The sequence below is a fragment of the Arachis hypogaea genome, chromosome 14 (genome assembly GCF_003086295.3).
Source record: "Arachis hypogaea cultivar Tifrunner chromosome 14, arahy.Tifrunner.gnm2.J5K5, whole genome shotgun sequence".
Taxonomy (NCBI): Eukaryota; Viridiplantae; Streptophyta; class Magnoliopsida; order Fabales; family Fabaceae; genus Arachis; species Arachis hypogaea.
The window spans coordinates 9319576-9338846 of record NC_092049.1 but is presented as its reverse complement, the minus strand read 5'-3'; the positions used below and the strand labels follow the sequence as shown (position 1 = coordinate 9338846).

The 19271-nt window shown below is 37.4% G+C and overlaps 3 protein-coding genes across 3 annotated transcripts; all 3 read right to left on the bottom strand.

Annotated features, from left to right (window-relative positions):
- Positions 1-6481: 6481 nt before the first annotated feature.
- LOC112741415 (vesicle-associated membrane protein 721) lies at positions 6482-9935 on the bottom strand. The gene is made up of 5 exons (XM_025790406.3): positions 9407-9935; positions 8313-8454; positions 8107-8227; positions 7090-7152; positions 6482-6812 (listed from the first exon to the last, which is right to left on the bottom strand). Exons 1-5 carry the CDS (start codon positions 9600-9602, stop codon positions 6660-6662), a joined length of 675 nt encoding a protein of 224 aa, XP_025646191.1. The 5' UTR covers positions 9603-9935; the 3' UTR covers positions 6482-6659.
- A 5857-nt stretch (positions 9936-15792) lies between these two features.
- Positions 15793-17142, bottom strand: LOC112742195 (uncharacterized). Its single transcript, XM_025791438.1, has one exon. It carries the CDS (start codon positions 17140-17142, stop codon positions 15793-15795), a length of 1350 nt encoding a protein of 449 aa, XP_025647223.1.
- Positions 17143-18304: 1162 nt separating this feature from the next.
- On the bottom strand, positions 18305-19015 carry LOC112742194 (uncharacterized). Its single transcript, XM_025791437.1, has one exon. It carries the CDS (start codon positions 19013-19015, stop codon positions 18305-18307), a length of 711 nt encoding a protein of 236 aa, XP_025647222.1.
- Positions 19016-19271: the final 256 nt, after the last annotated feature.

Below are 19271 nucleotides of genomic sequence, written 5' to 3'. Positions count from 1 at the left end.
TAATAATAATAATAATAATAATAATAATAATAATAATAATAATAATAAGTGATGGAGATTGGTGTGAGTCACTTTCTTGGAATTTCTCTTTTGGAGGCTGCTAGATGAGCACGAAAGCCAGGAATTTGTGCGCGATATAAACAATTTTCTTTTTTCAATTTATTTTAATAAATATTATAAGTAGATAGTGTTGTGTCATGAGTCACGTACTTTAATGAAAGTATTTATTATTATTGTTATTGTTATTATAACATTGGACCCCATAAGAGGGGGTAGTGTGGACCAATTTTAACACCAATCTCTTGTAGTGACATAGATGGATGATTGTTTTTTTGTTTCCTTTCTGAGTTTCAAAATCATCAATTTCTCAAACTCATAGCTAGAGTACTTGTTTGGCTTTATTCACGAACAAGTTGATGTTGATATCTATCAATTATTTTAATTTATTATCTAAGCACACAACTCACAAGTGCAAACCCATCAAATATGCACCACCCTTAGCCTTTTTTATATATACAATAACAATTCTCTTAATTTAAACTATATTATTGTACGTCTCACTTTCATAGACTAAGCACAAAGGATAATTACAAAATTATTTATTTTAAAAATTTCATTTAATGAAATAAGATATATTATTGATTATGTATTTAAGTTTTTTTTTTAGTTTTGCCTTATAATAAATTTATTTTTTTATGTAATAAAGGATTTCTAAAACTATTAATAATATGAATCTGATATTATATTTTAAAATTATTTATTTTAAAAATTAAAATAAATATATTAGCAATATTAGCACATTTTTCATTGTAAATTTTTTTAACCTTTATTTGTTTGAGAATTTAGTATTTAAAATTTATGGTCTAAAATATTGAATTTAAAATTTAAGATAAGAAATAATTTTAAAAAATTAGATGATATTATTTGAAAAAAGAAATTATTTTCTTAATTGAAATCATTAGTTATATGTTTGGCAAATCTCTTATCTATACACTTCCTTTTTTTTATTAAATAAAAGAAGTTCCTTTATAAATGAAAAACATGATTCACTTGTTTAATTATTGGCACTTGGGTTTCTTTATTTAATGAAAAATAGAAAAAATGATGGGTGAACCACATGGCACGTACGCATGCCTTAGAAGCCTTAACAAAAAAAACTTTCATAAATAAAGAAAGTTGATGGAACTTATAACATCATATATATGCAAATATGCCATCCATATTAATTTACTTCTTGCATCTCCGTATATGTATAAGTTACAACGTCATATGGATACAATGCATGTACCAATTACCAATAATTGCCCTATTTTTTATGTGGGGTTTTCATCATTTGTCACGCATAAGTTTTATACATATAAGGAGCAAGATGCTTGCAACTATATAAGATGCCATTTGTAATTGTACAAATGAAGTACATATAGATATTATTCATATTTATTTATTGTTTACAAAAGTACTATACATACAGTAGTGGTTTATTTTTTAAGTGAAATTTTAAATAATTAAGCAAATTAATATTAAAAAAATATATTGGAGATATAATATTTATGTAACTCTTTTCATCAATTTAATTTAAAAAAATAATTTTATGACATGATATTAAAATTTTTATAATCCAAAGATCTAAAATTCGATCAGAAAATCTTACAAAAAAAAATCCATGCAACTAAAAAAAGTATTTTTTTTTGTGAGGAGATATGTGAAAAATATAATTATTCGTATATTTCTTTTTATCCGTTTAACTTTTTTAAAAGAATAAGTGATTTCGTAACAGAAGAAAATATGTCAATTTCATTATTATACACAATTTTTTCTTTTTTACCTAATGTGTTATATATTTACTAATTTTGTAGAAATTTGAATGCAAAAGTAAAAATTTTAAAAGAATAAGCAAATTCTTCAAATGATGATATCATATCAACAACACACAATATAGTTTTGTACATATATATATGGCACAATACAACTTTTCGGTTAGAAAAAAGAATATTGCAAATAAAGTGTTCCTAGCAAATTCTTTTTATCTATTTGTTTTGAAGCAAATAACATACTTTTATGGGAACCCTAGCTACTTTTTCTCAATCAGGAAAAAAAAAAAAAAAAACAAAATAAGTTAAACCTGTTTGGTTTCCTTTCAATTATTTTTCTTTTTACCGAAAGACATGTCATATATATATATTTTTTAATGGTAGAAACTCAGGTGCAGTCGACTTCACGTGAAGTGTATAGCTGAGAGCCGTTAGATGAAAATTTAGTCAAATCAGTCAAATTATCTAACGGCTCTCACCTATTAACTTCACGTGAAGTGAATTGCACCTGAATTTTTACCCTTTTTAATACCATAATGCTTTTATTAAGATAGTGTTATGTAGCTAACATTTTATTAATATATTATATATAAATTTTGCTAATGACAAATCAGAACAAAGAATTTAATACCTGAAAAAAGACACGTTTCACAACATCATCTATTGGATTCTTGACAATTATAGATTTGGCCCTACAACCACCTTTGGTCACTAAGTACTTTTTTAATTAACCCCAACAACCACTTATCAATTTTGGCTTCTTTGTCTATCTTTCAATTTATTAATAATTATTATTTTGATGAATTAAAATCATCAAGATAAGATAATAAAAATATCCAAAACCATCCAACTACTATATATATAACATCAAGTACACATTGCTAGTGGACATGTCTTATCATGTAGACAATGAAAAAGAAATTAAAAATAAAAAATTAGAGAGTTTATTAGGGACAAGACATCATGGATGGGGTTATGAAATTGTTGTCATTTTCAGTAACTGCACCCATTTATTTATTTATTATTTAAAATCTGATTTAGACCATTTCATGTGCTTGACCCTTCTCACAAGCTGTGTACATATTTTAATTTATGGTGGTTCATTTCATTCTCATCTATAATAGGTTCAGTCTAACTTAGAAGCAAGGAATCAGAAAATACAAAATTATTTTTTGGATTAATAAAAACCATTGCAATGTGTGTTAGGTAAAACGTTGATTGGGAAGACAGTGACATTAATAAACCCTATCATATCCAGATCCTATGAGCAATAATATTATTATAATTATAAAATAATGCCGCCTGAATTGATTTAATTATTAAATAATATTTTTTGAAAGTGTTTGACGCAATTAATGTGAAAATAAGAACTCATGTATCTATATATTTTTGTTTCTTGTAATGTGCAATTATTTGATATATAATTATTATATTATATATGGCTAAGATTATAGATAAGTCCATTATTTGGTGCTAACGTCTCTGAAAATGTCAACTAATTTGAGATTTTTCTTCTTTGCAAGACTTGACCCGTGAAGCAGCCAACTTGAACATACAAAACATATTGACTCTCTCAAAAATCAAAATCATTCATATATATATATATATATATATATATATATATATATATATATATATATATATATATAACATTTAACATTTACGTATGCATCACCATCATTTATAAAATTCCTTTGTATTTGATCTTCTCTATCTGATTAAAATAATTTATGTGTAAGTCAATTTCTTTCAATGTACTAAAATAAGTATTGCCAAAAAAAGATATTTAATTTTTATGATGATGGTATAAGTAGTTGAATTAATGTTGTTTAAAATGGAAGTTATAACTTATAACCATTATATATATGTTTGATGTATGTATTTGATGTACACTAATTTTATATTATCATTCAATTACATACATATATATGTGCGTAAGCGTTTTGAGAATTTAAGACGAGTATTAAAATAGCGAATTTAATAAAAAGTAATTTTTTTTATTGATGTGTATGATTATATGTATAGATATGTGAAAAAAAATTTTATGTTAGTCATGTATAAAAATTAAATCCCAACAAATAATTGAATCAAACATTTTCATAAATACGATGATAAATAATTAAATACATGTATAAAATTTACTTACAAATTAACAAGAATAAGTCATCATTTACAAGTGATTATTCATGGTAAATTTACTTATGCGTCTTGTTGCTATTGTTTGCTTCTTCCTCTGAAGTTTTGTTGGACACATAAACGTACAAATGAAGTGTGACATTTGAATGTGGAATTGCCCTTGATTGAAGGGGATATACCTTGCGTCATTTGGTTACAAATCTAAGCAAAGAAAATATATACAAGTATGGGAAAATAAATACTATATGGCTAACCCTAGAAGACTTTGACTTAGGTCGGTGAATTATTAACAAATTAATGATATGATGACACTAAAAATGAATTTGCATGTATATATTTTTTTTCATGAAATCGGAAATTCGTGGGCTTCTAGTTGCTAGAAGCATTTTGATTTGGGAGTAGTTTTGTTTTTTTTTTTTTTAGTTTTTTTTGTTGCTCATTGTATTTTCGGTCCTAGATCATAAATTAATCTATTGCGGATCAAAACTCCATTAAAAAATTTGTTACTGTTCAATAAATTATTGCATGTAAAAGCGGAATTTAAATTTCTACCATTTATTTAAACGTGCGATGAGCATCACCGGTCCAAGTTGGTTGGAGTTTTGTTTCTTTATGGCAATGTAATTATGTAAACAACTAACAACTAACAACCATGAATGAATTAATATTTGGGCTATTCAAACGTAAGAGCCCATGTAACTTTCGTTGAATTATTATGGGAAAAACAAAGCATTCCAGATTGCTATGAACAAAGTTTGAAATTTTGGTTATTTGACCAAGGACCCTTGAAAAACTGTTGATGAAAGAGTATGTAATTTATTATTTTAGAAATTGTTTATCTTGAAACACGGTTGCTTTGTCACACATTTTGTTTGTTTTTAGGGAGATTACTACTTTTTTCTAGGTTGAAAATTGATGATAATTTATGTTGAGTTTGGTCTCCTATTCTTCCTAAAGAAAAAATAAAATAAAATAAAATTTTAGCTCTGTTAATATTATTTTCTTATATAGCTATGTTGATATTCAGAGAACTAGTATATTCCCCGTAGGATATAAATATAAATATAATTAGTTTATTAGGAAACGCATAAATCTAAGCATGGTACTAAAAGTAATCAATATATATGTCTACTAAATAAAGAAAAATTAACAATAATAGCTGGATTTAGGGTTCAATTCTTTGCTTTGATTTGAGGAACCAAAGAGGTGTCAAAATTTGATTGAGTTAGGGAACAGAGCAAAATATTGGGAATAAAAAATCAAGATGAAATCATCTTAATTCTTAAATTTCATTTTCTTATATTAAAAAAAACACAGAAAATATTATTTTTTTTTCCTTTGGTATTAGAGAATGTCTTTTGCTGTTTAATTTCTTGGGCTTAGTATTAGATATTCCTTTTGTTTTAAAATTGTTTTGTCCAAAGTATTAGAGATTGTCTATTATAGTTCCAAAAAAAATATGGTCCTGATCCATCGCATTTGCTTTCACTCCAGAATTGTTTTGGGTTGACCTAAGTCCATTAATATGGTGAGAATAACATACCTCACTTCATTCAACTGGAGCCAAAAATTAATACCGCAAAAAAAAAAAAAAAAAGAAACCAAATAATTGTTTATTTTTTTTTTCATTTTTGTCAGACTACGACTAATTGTTATGAGTTGCCATATTGGGACGAAGAATGAAGACCCCACAAACAAAATGGGGGTGACGATGCATATATTTCACAAAACTGAAATGTTGTCACTTCTGTGGTTTCAATCGTAAAGCTACGAAGGGAATATGAAATAAATAACTGAATATATTAGTTAACAGTTTTATTATGTTTATACCAAAATCAACTAATAAAATTAACCACTAGTATAAAATATATATTGAGTTATTGAAATACAAAATACATATTTATACACAAATATACCGTAATTGATTTTATTGTACAAAGAAAAAGTATTTTTGATTAGTTTATAAGTAATACTTGACGTCAATTTGATGAAATATTATAATCCTAAGATAATCATATTCTGAGCATTAATCATAAAGATAAAATTGTTCCTTGCATTTAGTAAGATGGTTTTGTAGTATGAAATTCTCTGCTATTAAGGGTTCCCGCATGAACTTCTATCTGTTTCTTGTGTGCAAAGAGATTCATAGCTGGATTATTCTTACGAGTGAAGACATGATGGTGTTAATACCAGAAATTGTGCCTAGAAGATTATATGTAATTGGTGTAGAGTTAAACTTTTGTTGTAGATGTAATCTTTTCACTCTGTTGAGCTCTTTCATGCAGTATAATTGAAAAAAAACAAAGGCAAAAACAAAAACAAAAAATACCACCTAAGAGAGACAACCAGTCTCGATGCTCAAATTCCAAAGAGATACTTTCAAACTTAAAAAGTAAGATAGCACGAATTGAAACTAATAATGCTAATAATGATTTAAGCAACACAATTAGAAAAGTTGTAATGGAAAAAACTACGGAATATATATCAGAAGTAATTTTGCATGAAAAATGGGAATTAAAAAGGAACTTGATTACTTGAACAGAAAACCAAACATATATTTTCAAAAGCAATCCTATATAAGTAGAACAACGTGAACAGCATACCGAATTGTTATCTTTACTACATACAAAGTCATGACATATAGTGATATCTTTCCTCTCATAATCACAAGAAGCTAAAATAAACACAAAATGCGTCCTCAGAATATGGTGCTCATTTTCCACAGTGGCTGAACCCACGACACACAGACAGAACAATGATCAGGATCAGTGCTATCAAGATTCCCAATACAATCAGCTTTATCTTCATGTTCTGCAGCCACATTTTTCGACGGATTTTGGTTCCTGAGTTCCTGAAATCTTGTGCCTGCAAAACAAGAATCCTTTCCTCAGAAAATGTAAACATCAAATATTCATGCTTTGATGATCAAGGCAAAAATTGGGAATAATCTTGGGTACGCATGCTAGAAGAGGCAAGTGTAAACACAGTTAATAATAATAAAATACAAATTGAGTTTAAAATGCAATGTATAATAAAAATTCATTAGAAATAGACTGGATGTAAGAGACAATCAAAGCCAAAAGAGGGGAATGACCTTTTCTAAATATAGATAAGAATAACAGGCAGATACAAATATACTAACCTGGTGATGAAGGTTCTCAGTCTTGTCAACCAGCAGCTCTATCTTTTCACCCCTGTCCAGAACCTACATCAAACGATAAACATGTCAATATAAATTCTTTATGCATTATACATTTATACTTGCACATCTTAATTCAATCTTTGCACGAGTGTGCAAAACAATCGACTGTGTTTCAGATTTGTACAACTGATGTATAGTATTACTAGATAATGATGAATATAAGCCACTAACAGCGGTCAAGTGGGTGAGGGTTTTATGTAGTGTCCATCCATGAAACTTGTTGCCATTGATGTACCAATAAAAAAAAAAAGAGAGAATATTGAATATGATAAGGGCAGAGAAAAGAAACTCAGAACTCACTGTTCTATGTCATTGGAATGTCAAAGTTTCTATTTCCATTTCCATCTAAAATGCAGATGAAATAACATTTGCTATATCTTGATAATTAACTGCCATGGACGTACATTGTCTAAAAAGTTTGGTTTTTCACTCCAAAAAGAATTCTTATACATAACACAAGCAGCTCGTCAAGTAGATAAGTCAAAAACATACATATTGCAGAATGAAGTTGTCTGCTAGGTCCACAATATACTAAATCAAAATAACTCGGTGCCACCACGAACTAGATTCTAGAATACAGTGCCATAGACATCGTATAGTAATTCAACACCTATTTTTTCAAGATCCAATGTCTTCATATATGTGTTTGCAGTAAAACTCCCAATTAACAAGATCTCTTTAACAGCCAGGACCAGATCATTTATGTCAGATATCTGAATTCTGACATGCTAAGCTTACTTTTAGAAATATCTTTACAATGAAAAATTTTCATAAAATGAGACTACTAATTTAGAGTTCTCATGTATTTAGTTTCAAATAGTCTTATGTTCAATTTTGCTCGGAGTAGGAGGTCCACTTTGTTCTTTGTTTTGAAAATTCAAAACATAACTATATATAGTCATTTTTCAAAAGGATTCTTGAAGTTTTAATCACACAATTAGAATAGTGCTACCGTACCTTTTCAATATTCTCCATCATGACACCTTTAACTTCAGAAACCTGAGCTTTCACCTTTGCCAGCTTACTTATCTCTTCAGGATGATCCACGCAGTACTGCATATGTTCCTTCAACTTTGGGCTGCAGCAAAGAGATGACACATTACTAACGTATGTTAAAAAACCACAACTTGAAGCCTTACAGGCTTAGAACAGGAAGTCAATACCCAAATTCCTTGCTAAGACCATTTGCAGGAGCTGTAGCAGCCTTTCCACCACCAAATCTAGACACAAAATCATCCTTGATCCTCTCTAGGAAAGCAATGGGTACCTGTCTTCCGACCGATTCATCCGCAACAACGCAATATGCTAAAAATTTCCAAAGTCAGACATCAATTTTAACACTTACACACTAAAAAATAAATGCAGTATCTTAGTATATGATTAGAAGTTAAATTGCAAATCACCGAAAGAAGAAACGAGGGAATATTGTCTAGTTATATCATTAAAGTTGCAGGAATTGACTGATATTATTCCAATTTTTTCATCGTGTGTTCATATTATTCCATAGCCTCCAAAAAATGTGATATCGTTTGATATAATCACCCAAAAGAAAAGCAGAACATTGGCTACGTATAATTTGACATCTGTTGCATAACAATATATCCTTAAATTAGCATATATGGATTGGATAGTGTTCTCTACTCCCAATATGGTATTCATATTATATTCATATAGCATGAGATGATATTTTACAAAATCAATCTCGAGAAAAAAAATTTAAGGGAAAAAAAAAAAAGAGAAGATCCATTTACACAAAAATATACAATTAAAAACCCTGACCCAAGTATAACACACGGCTACGTAACAACTAACACGTGAAATACGCATATCCATAGATTTTTACTGTTGAAAATAAAAATTGATTTCGCCACGCATAGAACCTTCCCACGACCCAGTCGACCCTCAGTGACATTGAAATTTGAATGACCAGAAACCTAGCATAATCAACCCGGCGCCTAAAAAGTGGGGAGATTAAAAAACCCTAGTCAACAAGAACGAGCGTGTTCAAAACAAAACCCTTCAACCTTCACCAGATCAAGGTTTCTTTAAACCCTATCGTTAATCTAACAACAAAATATTCATTTCATTCAGAGTGACAACAATCGAAAGCAACAAGATCACACATCTCATATCTCATAATCATCATCAGGTCACTATAACCTAATCGAATCCAAAATCAATAACAAGAATCTGAAATAATAATCTCTCTATGATGCATAGCAACACAAACACAAAGCAAGAAAGTGCGAAAACATACTGTATCCATTGTCAACAAGGTAATTGAAGGTGTGATTATCGCAGTTGTAGGTGAACTTGTTGTTGGTAGCGGGTAGCTTCTGAAGGCACTGGAAAGCGATGGAGTTGAAGTTCCCTGAGAATTCAGTGTACTCGGCGAGAATCACGGTCCCGCGAGAAACGAAAGCGTAGATCAGCGACCTCTGGTTCTGCCCCATCGATGAATCGAAATTCCGAAAATTTGAAATTCGAAAAAATTCTAGGGATTCCGAATGAAAAAAAAGAAGAGAAAGGGAGAAAGAGATCTAGGAACAGTGTTTGCTTCGGTGGTGGTGATGATGAAGAAATCGAAACGGAAACCCTTTATTTCTCACTTTCTCTCTCTAGGATCTTTTTTAAGAGAGAGAAAGAAAAGAGAGTGTGTAAAAGAAGGAAAAGGGAAAAGGGAAAAGCGTGAAAGTGAGAGATAAGTATGAAGAGAAGGTTAAGGGTTAAGGAACGTTTGATTTGATTATTTTGAAACTGAAGTAAGTTTTAACTTGTAATAAGCAGGTTTTAGCGAGTGATTACTGATTATTTATAAATATTACCGATAAAACTATAAAAGCCTCGTTACGACAAACTTCTTGTTAATGCCGTGAATTTTCAACTAATTTTCCGCGTAATCAACTGGTGATTTGTTATTGTCTTATTGGTTGTTTTAAAAGAAAAAATAATAATTACAGTAGACACATGTACAAAATACAATTTTTTTTTTTAAGTTTTGAATGTGTTTAATGTATTGAAAATTTTGACAAAAATAATTTTAAAGATATGAAAAATAAGCCTCAAATAATTTAAAAGTGTGACAAATATAACAAATAACTATATTATTTATAAGTGACAAATAATTTTGTATTTAGTAAATGATGTATGTGTTTGATAAAATTTTTCTAAAATATTTACAAAAAATTGGCATAACATTCGATCATCCAAAAATTTTTTTAAAAAAATTATTGACATAAAATCACCTAAGTATTGAAAAGATATTTTTTCTAAAAAATTCTATCCAAATCATATTTCTAAAACCTTTTCTAATTATATATATTTAATATTTTTTCACGTTTTTTATTTTTTTTTTAACTTATTTATCATTCATTCTTTTGATATTATTTTCAATATGAAGTGCCATTTGGATAGTTAATTTGTTTTAAAAAAACATCAAACATTCATGATACTCCTAAAAATCTAAAATATATTTTTAGCAATATCCTAAAAACAATAATAACGATTTTTTTAGCAGAGTTAGATAATAGCCTTTTTCCTTTCTTATCCCAACCTCGATTTTTTTTTTCAAGGTAGGAATGATTTTTTGATTGACTTGAGCGAAGTAGGACCATAGGATGATGATATAATATTTGTTACTTTAATTTTAAACAAAAGGGTTAAATATGATTTGTTTAAAATTTTTAAAATTAATCATTTTATTTTTTAGGTAGTGTTCACTTGTTCATATAATGATTTGGATTTTAAAAAATTTAAAAATACAATAAAAAATAATTTACTAAAAACTATTAAAAATATAAACCTTTTATATTTTTGGTATTGCATATATCAAAAACTCAAATAATTTGTATTACTATACTCTTAAAATGTATTCTTATAATACAAAATAATTAAATTCAATTTTTTATTGAATCAAATTTGTTGTAATAAATGTCATCTAAATAATGTGGTGTGTTAGCAAAGAAATGATCATAGTTATCAAATCGTGTCGAACCGAAAACTTAATTATTCGGTCATTTTTTTTTTACCAAAGTTAGGAAGATTCAAACTCGTGATCTCTAGATAAGTATGTGAAAATTATGTCGTTTGAGTTGTAATTTGTTGGCTAATCACTGGATCATTAGCTCTGGTTAAATTACAATTTGAATCGGCTAAGTATTTAATCTAATTAAATTTGGTCACATTTAAAAAAAAATCGGTTGAATTCAGTCAAAACCAATTAAAATCGGATGAATTATTTGGGTTAAACTAAAAAAAATATTATTATTTGCTATACATGATTTTTTTATTAACTATATTACATAAATAAAATTAAATTATATTTAAAGATGTTCGGTAGCTCGGTTACCGGGCGGTTCAGGGTGGTACTACGGTTGGTGAGATAGGGTATCGCCTGGTTCCGGGTTGCTGGGTCGAATGAGGAGTAGCCGACGTCCCGAGCTCTTCGTGTGGAGAGGGGGGTGTCACCTGCAAAGACACTCCGACGCTCTAGTCAGTTAAGTGTGCAGGCGAAAAGGGGGTAAGGTGATGTGTGTGACGTACCTGGGGGAGGGGTAGGACCCTCCCCATATATACCGTGTCAGAGGTGGGTCTCGCAAAGGCAGACCCACCTTCCTCGAAACTTCCCCCTACAGCTGTAGTAGAGAGCTGTCAAGGACGCGTGTCCGGGTCGGTGACTGAGCGCCTCGCATCCGATCGTTCGGGTCGGGTCGCCTATGGGTCAGGTCGGCCCGCGTGATGTCTGGGTCAGGCCGTAACAGTGCCCCCAACGCGCCAGCAAGGATCGCGAGGGTCGTTGATGGCGTGTTATGTCCTCTCTTATGTGTTGTCGCTAGGTCGGCCGCTCGTGGAGAGGACGTGCCTCTTGCGCGCGTGTCTGTTCGTTGCTGGGGATAACCGTTCGCGCCTCGTTCTTCGCGCTAGGTATTAAATGCTCATAATGAATTATTTCAAAATTCTACGCGCAAAGACTATTTTGCCCTTTGCTTTTCGCGTTTCTTGAGTCAGTTTCTTAATCCCCCAGTTAGTTTTACGTTTCACTTTCGTTCCATTTCCTTGCTTGCTACTTCCACCTTCTTCTCTCTCGAATTTCCTGCTGACATCTCTGCGTCCTTGTGCATTCGTCCCTTCTTGCTTTCCCCCCAGCCATCGCAATCAATCAAGTAAGCACTCATTTCCTCGCTCTCTGCTTCGTGTTCATTTTTCCTTCATTATCAATGCTTCTGTATGCATGCTGCTTTCTCGATTGACTTGTATGCTGGATAACATTAGTGTTTAGTAGGTGCATTAGGGGGGTTACCATTCCAGGGTGTTAGTTTTTTAGGCTTTTACTTAGGATTTGCTTCGGCCATGCTTAGTTTCAGTTGTTGAATAGGCTAAAAGTAGTTTCTGGACCTTTTTCGAGCTCCCGACCTCGTAGACTAACTGAGTGGTGCCCCACTGTAGGTATGCCTCGTATCGTCTCACGAGCTTTCTCCTCGAGCGCGGGTTACGACCGGTATGCTTGGGCGACCTCCGACGTGAAGGACTCCCCAAACCAGATGGGTGAGGAGGAGCTTACAGAGTTCCGTCAAGCCGAGTACTTGTGCGGCGGGACTGACGAGAGGCTAACTACGATGTTTTCATTCCCGCCCCCAACGAATGGTTCTAGAACTCAACCTCCACTCCCCCGGGTTGCCGACTGGATTTGGTTCTACAGGGCAATGTTCACCCAATTAGGGGTTCGCATTCCTTTCTCTTCCTTTCAAATGGCGCTCCTTAGCCGGATTTTCGTGGCGCCGTCGCAGTTGCATCCGAACAGTTGGGCTTCCATCCGCTGTTTCGAGATAGTGTGTGAATACTTAGAGCTGCCGGTGTCTGTCGACGTTTTTCTTTTTCTCTTCAACCTCACGAATCCTTCCAAAGAAGGGAAAGCAAGGAAAGGATTCATGTCCTTCCGATCTGCCCAAGGTCGGAGGATTTTTGGCTTGTTCGATGACTCTTATCATGGGTTCAAGGGCAAGTATTTCAAGGTGCGTCAGTCAAAGGTCGCCATCCCTTCTGGCTATCGTTAGAAGGGCAACGCCTCATCCTGACGTATTGGAGTTTCGAGACGGGGTCCAATACCTTTATTAAGGTGACCTATAAGGGGATGTCCGCTGTGGACAAAAAGATTGCCGACGTGTTGTTGGCTGTTTTTGGGAGAAACCACGTGAATCCCCACCTCCTTATGGGTGACCGGGAGGTCGCCAGAAATTATATTTGTGAGTAGCTTTAACTTGTATTTCTTGCGTTACTGTTGCTTCGATTTGTTATGCCGATTTCATGACTAACCCGTTTTACTTTTTGTTGTAGTGGGAATGTCTGCCGAGATGACAGGTCTTAAGAATTTGTATAACACCTTCCTGGCTGATGAAAGCGATGAAGAGACGGTCGACGGGAAGCTGGAGGCCCCGCCTGAAATAAGGAGAACCAAGCGGTGTCTCTACCCCGTGATGCCGAGATGTCGGACCACAATGCTGATGAGGAGCGTGTCTCTCTTGTTCGTGAGGAGGTGGTTGGTACTGGGGGCTCGACCTCCAATCCACAAGTCGAGGAGGATGACTTGAAGGTTATCCACAACCCCAAGAGGCAGAAGTCGTCCTCCAGCCCTGAAGGAGCCCTCACTGTAATGGAGAGGAATTTTGATGCCGGGAACTTTATAGATTCCCAGCTGCTTCCCGGCACGGAGGAACATTTCCACGGCTCCGACCTTGCAGGGCAGGCGAGGTGGATATACCGTACCCTCCTCCGCGGCGCCGCCATAGCTCGGAAGGCCGAGTTTGAGCTGTCGGGAATGCAGTCGATGCATAGGAAGCTCGAATCTACTGTTAAGGCCAACAATCAATTCAAGACTCAAGTTGAAACACTTCGGGAGCAGCTGTCAAAGCGGAGGAGAAGCTTAAGGCTGCCGAGGAGAAGGCCACATCCGCTGAGAAAAAGTTGAAGATCTCTGATGCCACCGTTTCCTGGCTAACCGAGTGGGAGATGACTTTGGAGAGCCAGCTCAATGCTGCACAGGGTCGGGTGGTTGCTTTAGAGAAGGAACACGATGTGGCCGTCTCGTCGGCTAAGACTGCTCAAGCCGAAGCTGAAGAGTTTAATAAGAAGTACAAAGAGACTGTGAAGCAGGGGAAGAGCGCGATCCTGATAATTGAAGAGGCCCTTAAGGCTCAAGTGAAAATCGTGGCTCCTGACTTCGACACATCGGCAATCGGGGTTTTCAAAACAATCAAAGATGGTAAGATTGTCGATATGCCAAAGAAATGATCTTTTGTACCTTTGCTTGGAATTTGTAGTTTTGTTGTAGAACTTGTCGCGCGGTTTGATGAACTTGTAGAACTTGTGATTTTTGAACTATTTTGATAGTCGCTTGGTCGGCTTATGATTACCGTCTTTTTCCGCTTATTCGGCAATGTATTTTCATTCTATTTTATTACCGTTTTGTTGGTATTGGCTTGTCGCTTGCGTTTGTTTACCATTGTGTTGGTAATTTGACGAAGCCAAGTCGTGGCTTCACTATCGTTGCAGCCGTTTGTTATGGCGTTAACTTAGTCGGTTTCCGGGGTGATCAGTCCCGGGGTACCGTGTCGTTGTCCCGTTTAACATGTATTATAAAAAATTTGTTGTCGTGGGATGTATAAATGGGGGAGAGTAAGTTCAACAAGTGAGCATTAATCGACAGTTGAACAAGTCTATTGCAATGATAAGTATTTAACAAAAGTAAGTTATTTAACAAGTCTTACTTAGCTTGTCAAATCGCCTAGTCGGCGTGTTTGAACTAAGAATAAAATCTTCTTAAGTTGCCTGCATTCCAGGTTCTCGGGACTTCCTTGCCATCGAGCCCCTCCAATTTGTAGACGCCCCTGCCAATCACTTCTTTGACCCTGTAGGGGCCTTCCCAGTTTGCCGCCAGCTTACCTTCCCCTTGAGTCGGCAGCCCAATGTTGTTGCGCCGCAGAACGAGGTCATTTTGTTCAAATTCTCTCCTGAGTACTTTGGCGTTGTAGCGCAGGGCTATTCTTTGCTTTAGTGCTACCTCTGACAAATGGGCCATCTCTCTAGCCTCATCTACTAGGTCCTTTTCTACAACTTCCTCCACTCCCTCCAGAAGTAATCGTGGGCTCGGCTCGCCGACCTCCACGGGTATCATAGCATCCACCCCGTACGTCAGGCGGAAAGGGTTTCTCCTGTGGACGATTGCTCAGTCGTTCGGTAAGACCAAAGAACTGAGGCGAGTTCATCATCCCATGCACCCTTTTTATTATCAAGCCGCTTCTTGAGGCCTAGCAAGATGACCTTGTTTGTGGCCTCAACTTGGCTGTTCGTCTGGGGATGCTCCACAGATGAGAACTTTTGCTTTACGCCTAAACCGGCGAGGAACTCTACGAACTTCTTGTCAGTGAACTGCGTCCCATTATCAGAGATAACGACTTCTGGGATGCCGAATCCAGTTATCACCTGTCCCCACATAAACTTTTGACAATTGGATGAGGATATACTGGCCAGCCAGTGGCTCCGCCTCTATCCACTTGGTGTAGTAGTCGATAGCAACTATGAGATACTTGACTTGCCCCGGACCAACCAGAAGGGTCCCAAGAGGTTGACTCCCCACTGTGAGAAAGGTCAGGAAGACGTCAACGGGCTTAGCTCGGAAGCCGGCGCCTTATGGAAATTGTCATTCTCCTGGCACTTGATGCATTTCCTTACGAATTCTTTGGAGTCCTTCATCATTGATGGCCAGTAATAACCGGCTCTGATGAGCTTTCTTGCTAGGGCTTTGCCCCCGATGTGATGACCGCAGCACCCCTCATGGACCTCTCTAAGCACATAGTCCATTTGGTCAGGGTGTAGGCACTTCAACAAAGGTTGGCTGAGTCCCTTTCTAAACAACTGTCCTTGTATGGTCGCGTATTTGGCTGCCTCCCTTCTCAACGCTTTGGTCGTCTTCTTGTCGTCGGGGAGCTTGCTGCTTTCCAAAAAGACAGTGATCGGGTCCATCCAGGAGGGATTTATTTTTGTCAAGTGGAGGGTGACTGCTGGTTCCTTTATCAAACCCTGAATGAGAGACCGGTTGCCGACCCCTGGTTTTGTGCTTGCTAGCTTGGACAGGAGGTCCGCCCGTGTGTTCCTTTCTCTCGGAACGTGTTGGATCGTGACCTCCTCAAATTGTTTGCTCAACTCTTTAACCTTCTCCAGATATTTCTGTAACAAGGAGTCTCTGGCTTGGTAGGTCCCGTTGACTTGAGAAGTGACGACCTGCGAGTCACTGCATACTTCTAGCCTGGTGGCGCCGACTTCCCGTGCTAAGGTTAAGCCGCCTAGAAGGGCCTCGTACTCTGCTTGATTGTTTGATATCGGGAACTCGAACTTGATCGACTGTTCATATATGACTCCAGCGGGGCTCTCCAAGATGATCCCGGCACCTCCGAACGTCTGGTTGGTGGCCCCATCTACGTGGAGCATCCACCGTATGCTCGTTGTCTCGGTTGGGTCCCCTGTTACTTCTACCAAGAAATCGGCCATGGCCTGTGCCTTAATCACATGCCTGGGCTCATATTGCAAGTCGTACTGGGACAGCTGGATGGCCCAAGTCATCATTCTTCCCGCTAAGTCGGGTTTCTGTAGTATCTGGCAGATTCCCTGGTCTGTCCTCATGACCACCTGATGACCTTGGAAGTACTGTGGTAATCTACAGAAAGAGATTAGGAGTGCGAGTGCCAACTTTTCTAATTTGCTGTATCTCAACTCTGCTCCTTGCAGTGCTTTGCTCACGAAGTAAATTGGTTGCTGAACCTTCCCTTCTTCCTGTACCAAAACTGCCGCCATAGCTTCATCCGTTATGGCTAAATACAGGTAGAGCGGTTCTCCAACCTTGGGCTTCCCGAGAACGGGTGGTGTTGCAAGGATCTCTTTGAAATGCTTGAATGATTCTTCACACGATGGGGTCCATTCAAACTCTATCCCCTTTTTCATAAGGTTGAAAAATGGTAGCGCCCTAGCAGCCGACGCTCCGGCATGTCGGCTGGCGTCCAAGCAAACAGGTCGCTGTTAGCCCTGATCATTTCTATTAGGGGCTCCTTCAGGTTGTGTGGGAGATTTCTGTTCATGAAGGTGAACTTCTCCTCTGTGTCGCCAGCTCTGAATTTCTCTAAGTTACCTTCCGGTTCGGGTCTGGGTTTGTCATCGACTCTAGCGTCCAGGTCGGCAAGGAATACTCCCGATGCTTCCTTGGACTTCTTCCTTAATGAGAGACTGGCATTGTCGCAAGCGACTGCCATTTCCAAGTCTCCTTTTATGGATCCCACGGATCCGTCATCAGCGATGAACTTCATTACCAACATTTTTATACTGATCACTGCCCCGAGATCGTTGATGGTCTTCCTTCCTAGGATGACGTTGTAGGCCATGGAGTCTCGCAGAACCACGAACTCAGCCATTACCGATCTCCACCCCTGTCCTAGTCCTACGGATATCGGCAGGGAGATTATCCCGTCTGGCTTGATGAAGTGGTCGCCTAAGCCTACAACACCGTGTTGTGGGTCTTTAAGTCGGCATCCCGTAGACCCAAAACATTGAACACATTGCAGAACATGATATTCGAGTCAGCCCCGGTGTCTACGAGGATCCGCTTGATGAGGCCGGTTCCTACTCTGGCCGTGATGACCATGGGAGGGCTTTCCGTGACCTCCTCAAACCACTGTTCTTCCGGACTGAACGAGATGGGTAGAAACCTCTTGGGGCTTTGCGCAGAAGATGAGGAAACCGCCAGGACTTTAGCGTCTTTCTTGTGTGTTGACTTCGACCTTGGGGCGCGTCTCTTGCTGTTACCACGTTCACTATGGTAAGGCCGTGTTCGTTGTCGTCCGGCTCATGACGTCGCTTCACTGCGCGGGTCTTGTCCTCTCCTTCACGGTCGCGATCTCGTCTCCTCGGTTCCCTGATGAGGTGGGAGAATTCAGCTAGTTTCCCGTCCCGGATCGCTTGTTCTAACGCGTCCTTCAGGTCGAAGCAATCCTGCGTCTTATGTCCATAGCCCTTATGATAGTCACAATAGAAGCTCTTGTTCCCCCGGTTCGGTCCTTTAGAGGTCGGGGCTTCGACAAAATTCCCTTCTCGGCTATCTGTTGATAAACTTCTATGATGGGGCGGTGAGAGGGGTGTAATTGGTGAACTTCCCGACCCGAGAAAATGGCCTGGATGTCTTGCCTGGACCGCCGTCTCTGGCGTGCTCCTTCTGCCTTTCTCCACCCCCGTGCTGCCGAGGTTGATTGTAGGAGGGCTGCCGCTTATTGGCAGCCACGACTTGACTGACTTCTTCATCGTTGATATATTCCCTGGCTACGCTTTGGATTTCCTGCATCGTCCATACCGGCTTCGTGGTGAGATGCTTCCTGAAGTCCTCGTTCAGAAGTCCATTCATCAAACATAGGCTAGCTACCGAATCAGTTAGCCCGTCGATCTCCAAGCACTCGTCGTTGAACCAGTCTAGATATTTTCTAGTTGGCTCGCCGGATCTCTGAGTCACCCCGAGTAAATTGATCGGGTGCTTTGCCTTTGCGATTCTGGTAGTAAATTGGGCTAGGAAAGCGTGGCTAATATCTGAAAACCTGGTAATAGAGCCCTGTGGGAGGCTGTTAAACCACCGTATTGCAGGTCCTGCCAGAGTGACCGGAAACGCGTGACACCTTACTTCGTTGCCTACTCCCTCCATGTTCATTCTGGCCTCGAAGGCCGTAAGATGTTCCTGGGGGTCCTGGGTTCCGGCGTACCTCATGTCCGTCGGCTTATCAAAGTGCTTTGGTAGCCGGACCTCGAGGATGGAACGATGAAACGGGGTTGCGCTCATTATCACGGGTCACCATGTTCTCCTCGGCCTTCCCCCGCCATCTTCCTGGTCTCGCTCTGTGGCACGTCTCCTTTCCGGCCGGGTGTATATCACGGGGTCGCGGCGTCTTCTTGGGCATCCCTCTTCATCCCGGGTGCTCTCGGATTCAGATCGTGGGCTAGGCGTTCGCCGGGAGTGACTTCTCGGAGGAGAACGGGAGTACCTTGCTTCAGGAGTTCGTTGACGACATTCCTGGTCTGCCAGCTGGCGCTCCAGG

Bases quoted from the DNA above. Each gene is read 5' to 3' on its own strand.
- LOC112741415 (XM_025790406.3), bottom strand. From the start codon at position 9,602: ATGGGGCAGAACCAGAGGTCGCTGATCTACGCTTTCGTTTCTCGCGGG. The intron at 8,455-9,406 runs GTATGTTTTCGC...GGAAATTTTTAG, and splicing joins CCTTGTTGACAATGGATACA to CATATTGCGTTGTTGCGGAT. The intron at 6,813-7,089 runs GTTAGTATATTT...CTTGTTTTGCAG, and splicing joins CTGAGAACCTTCATCACCAG to GCACAAGATTTCAGGAACTC.
- LOC112742195 (XM_025791438.1), bottom strand. From the start codon at position 17,142: ATGAAAAAGGGGATAGAGTTTGAATGGACCCCATCGTGTGAAGAATCA.
- LOC112742194 (XM_025791437.1), bottom strand. From the start codon at position 19,015: ATGAGCGCAACCCCGTTTCATCGTTCCATCCTCGAGGTCCGGCTACCA.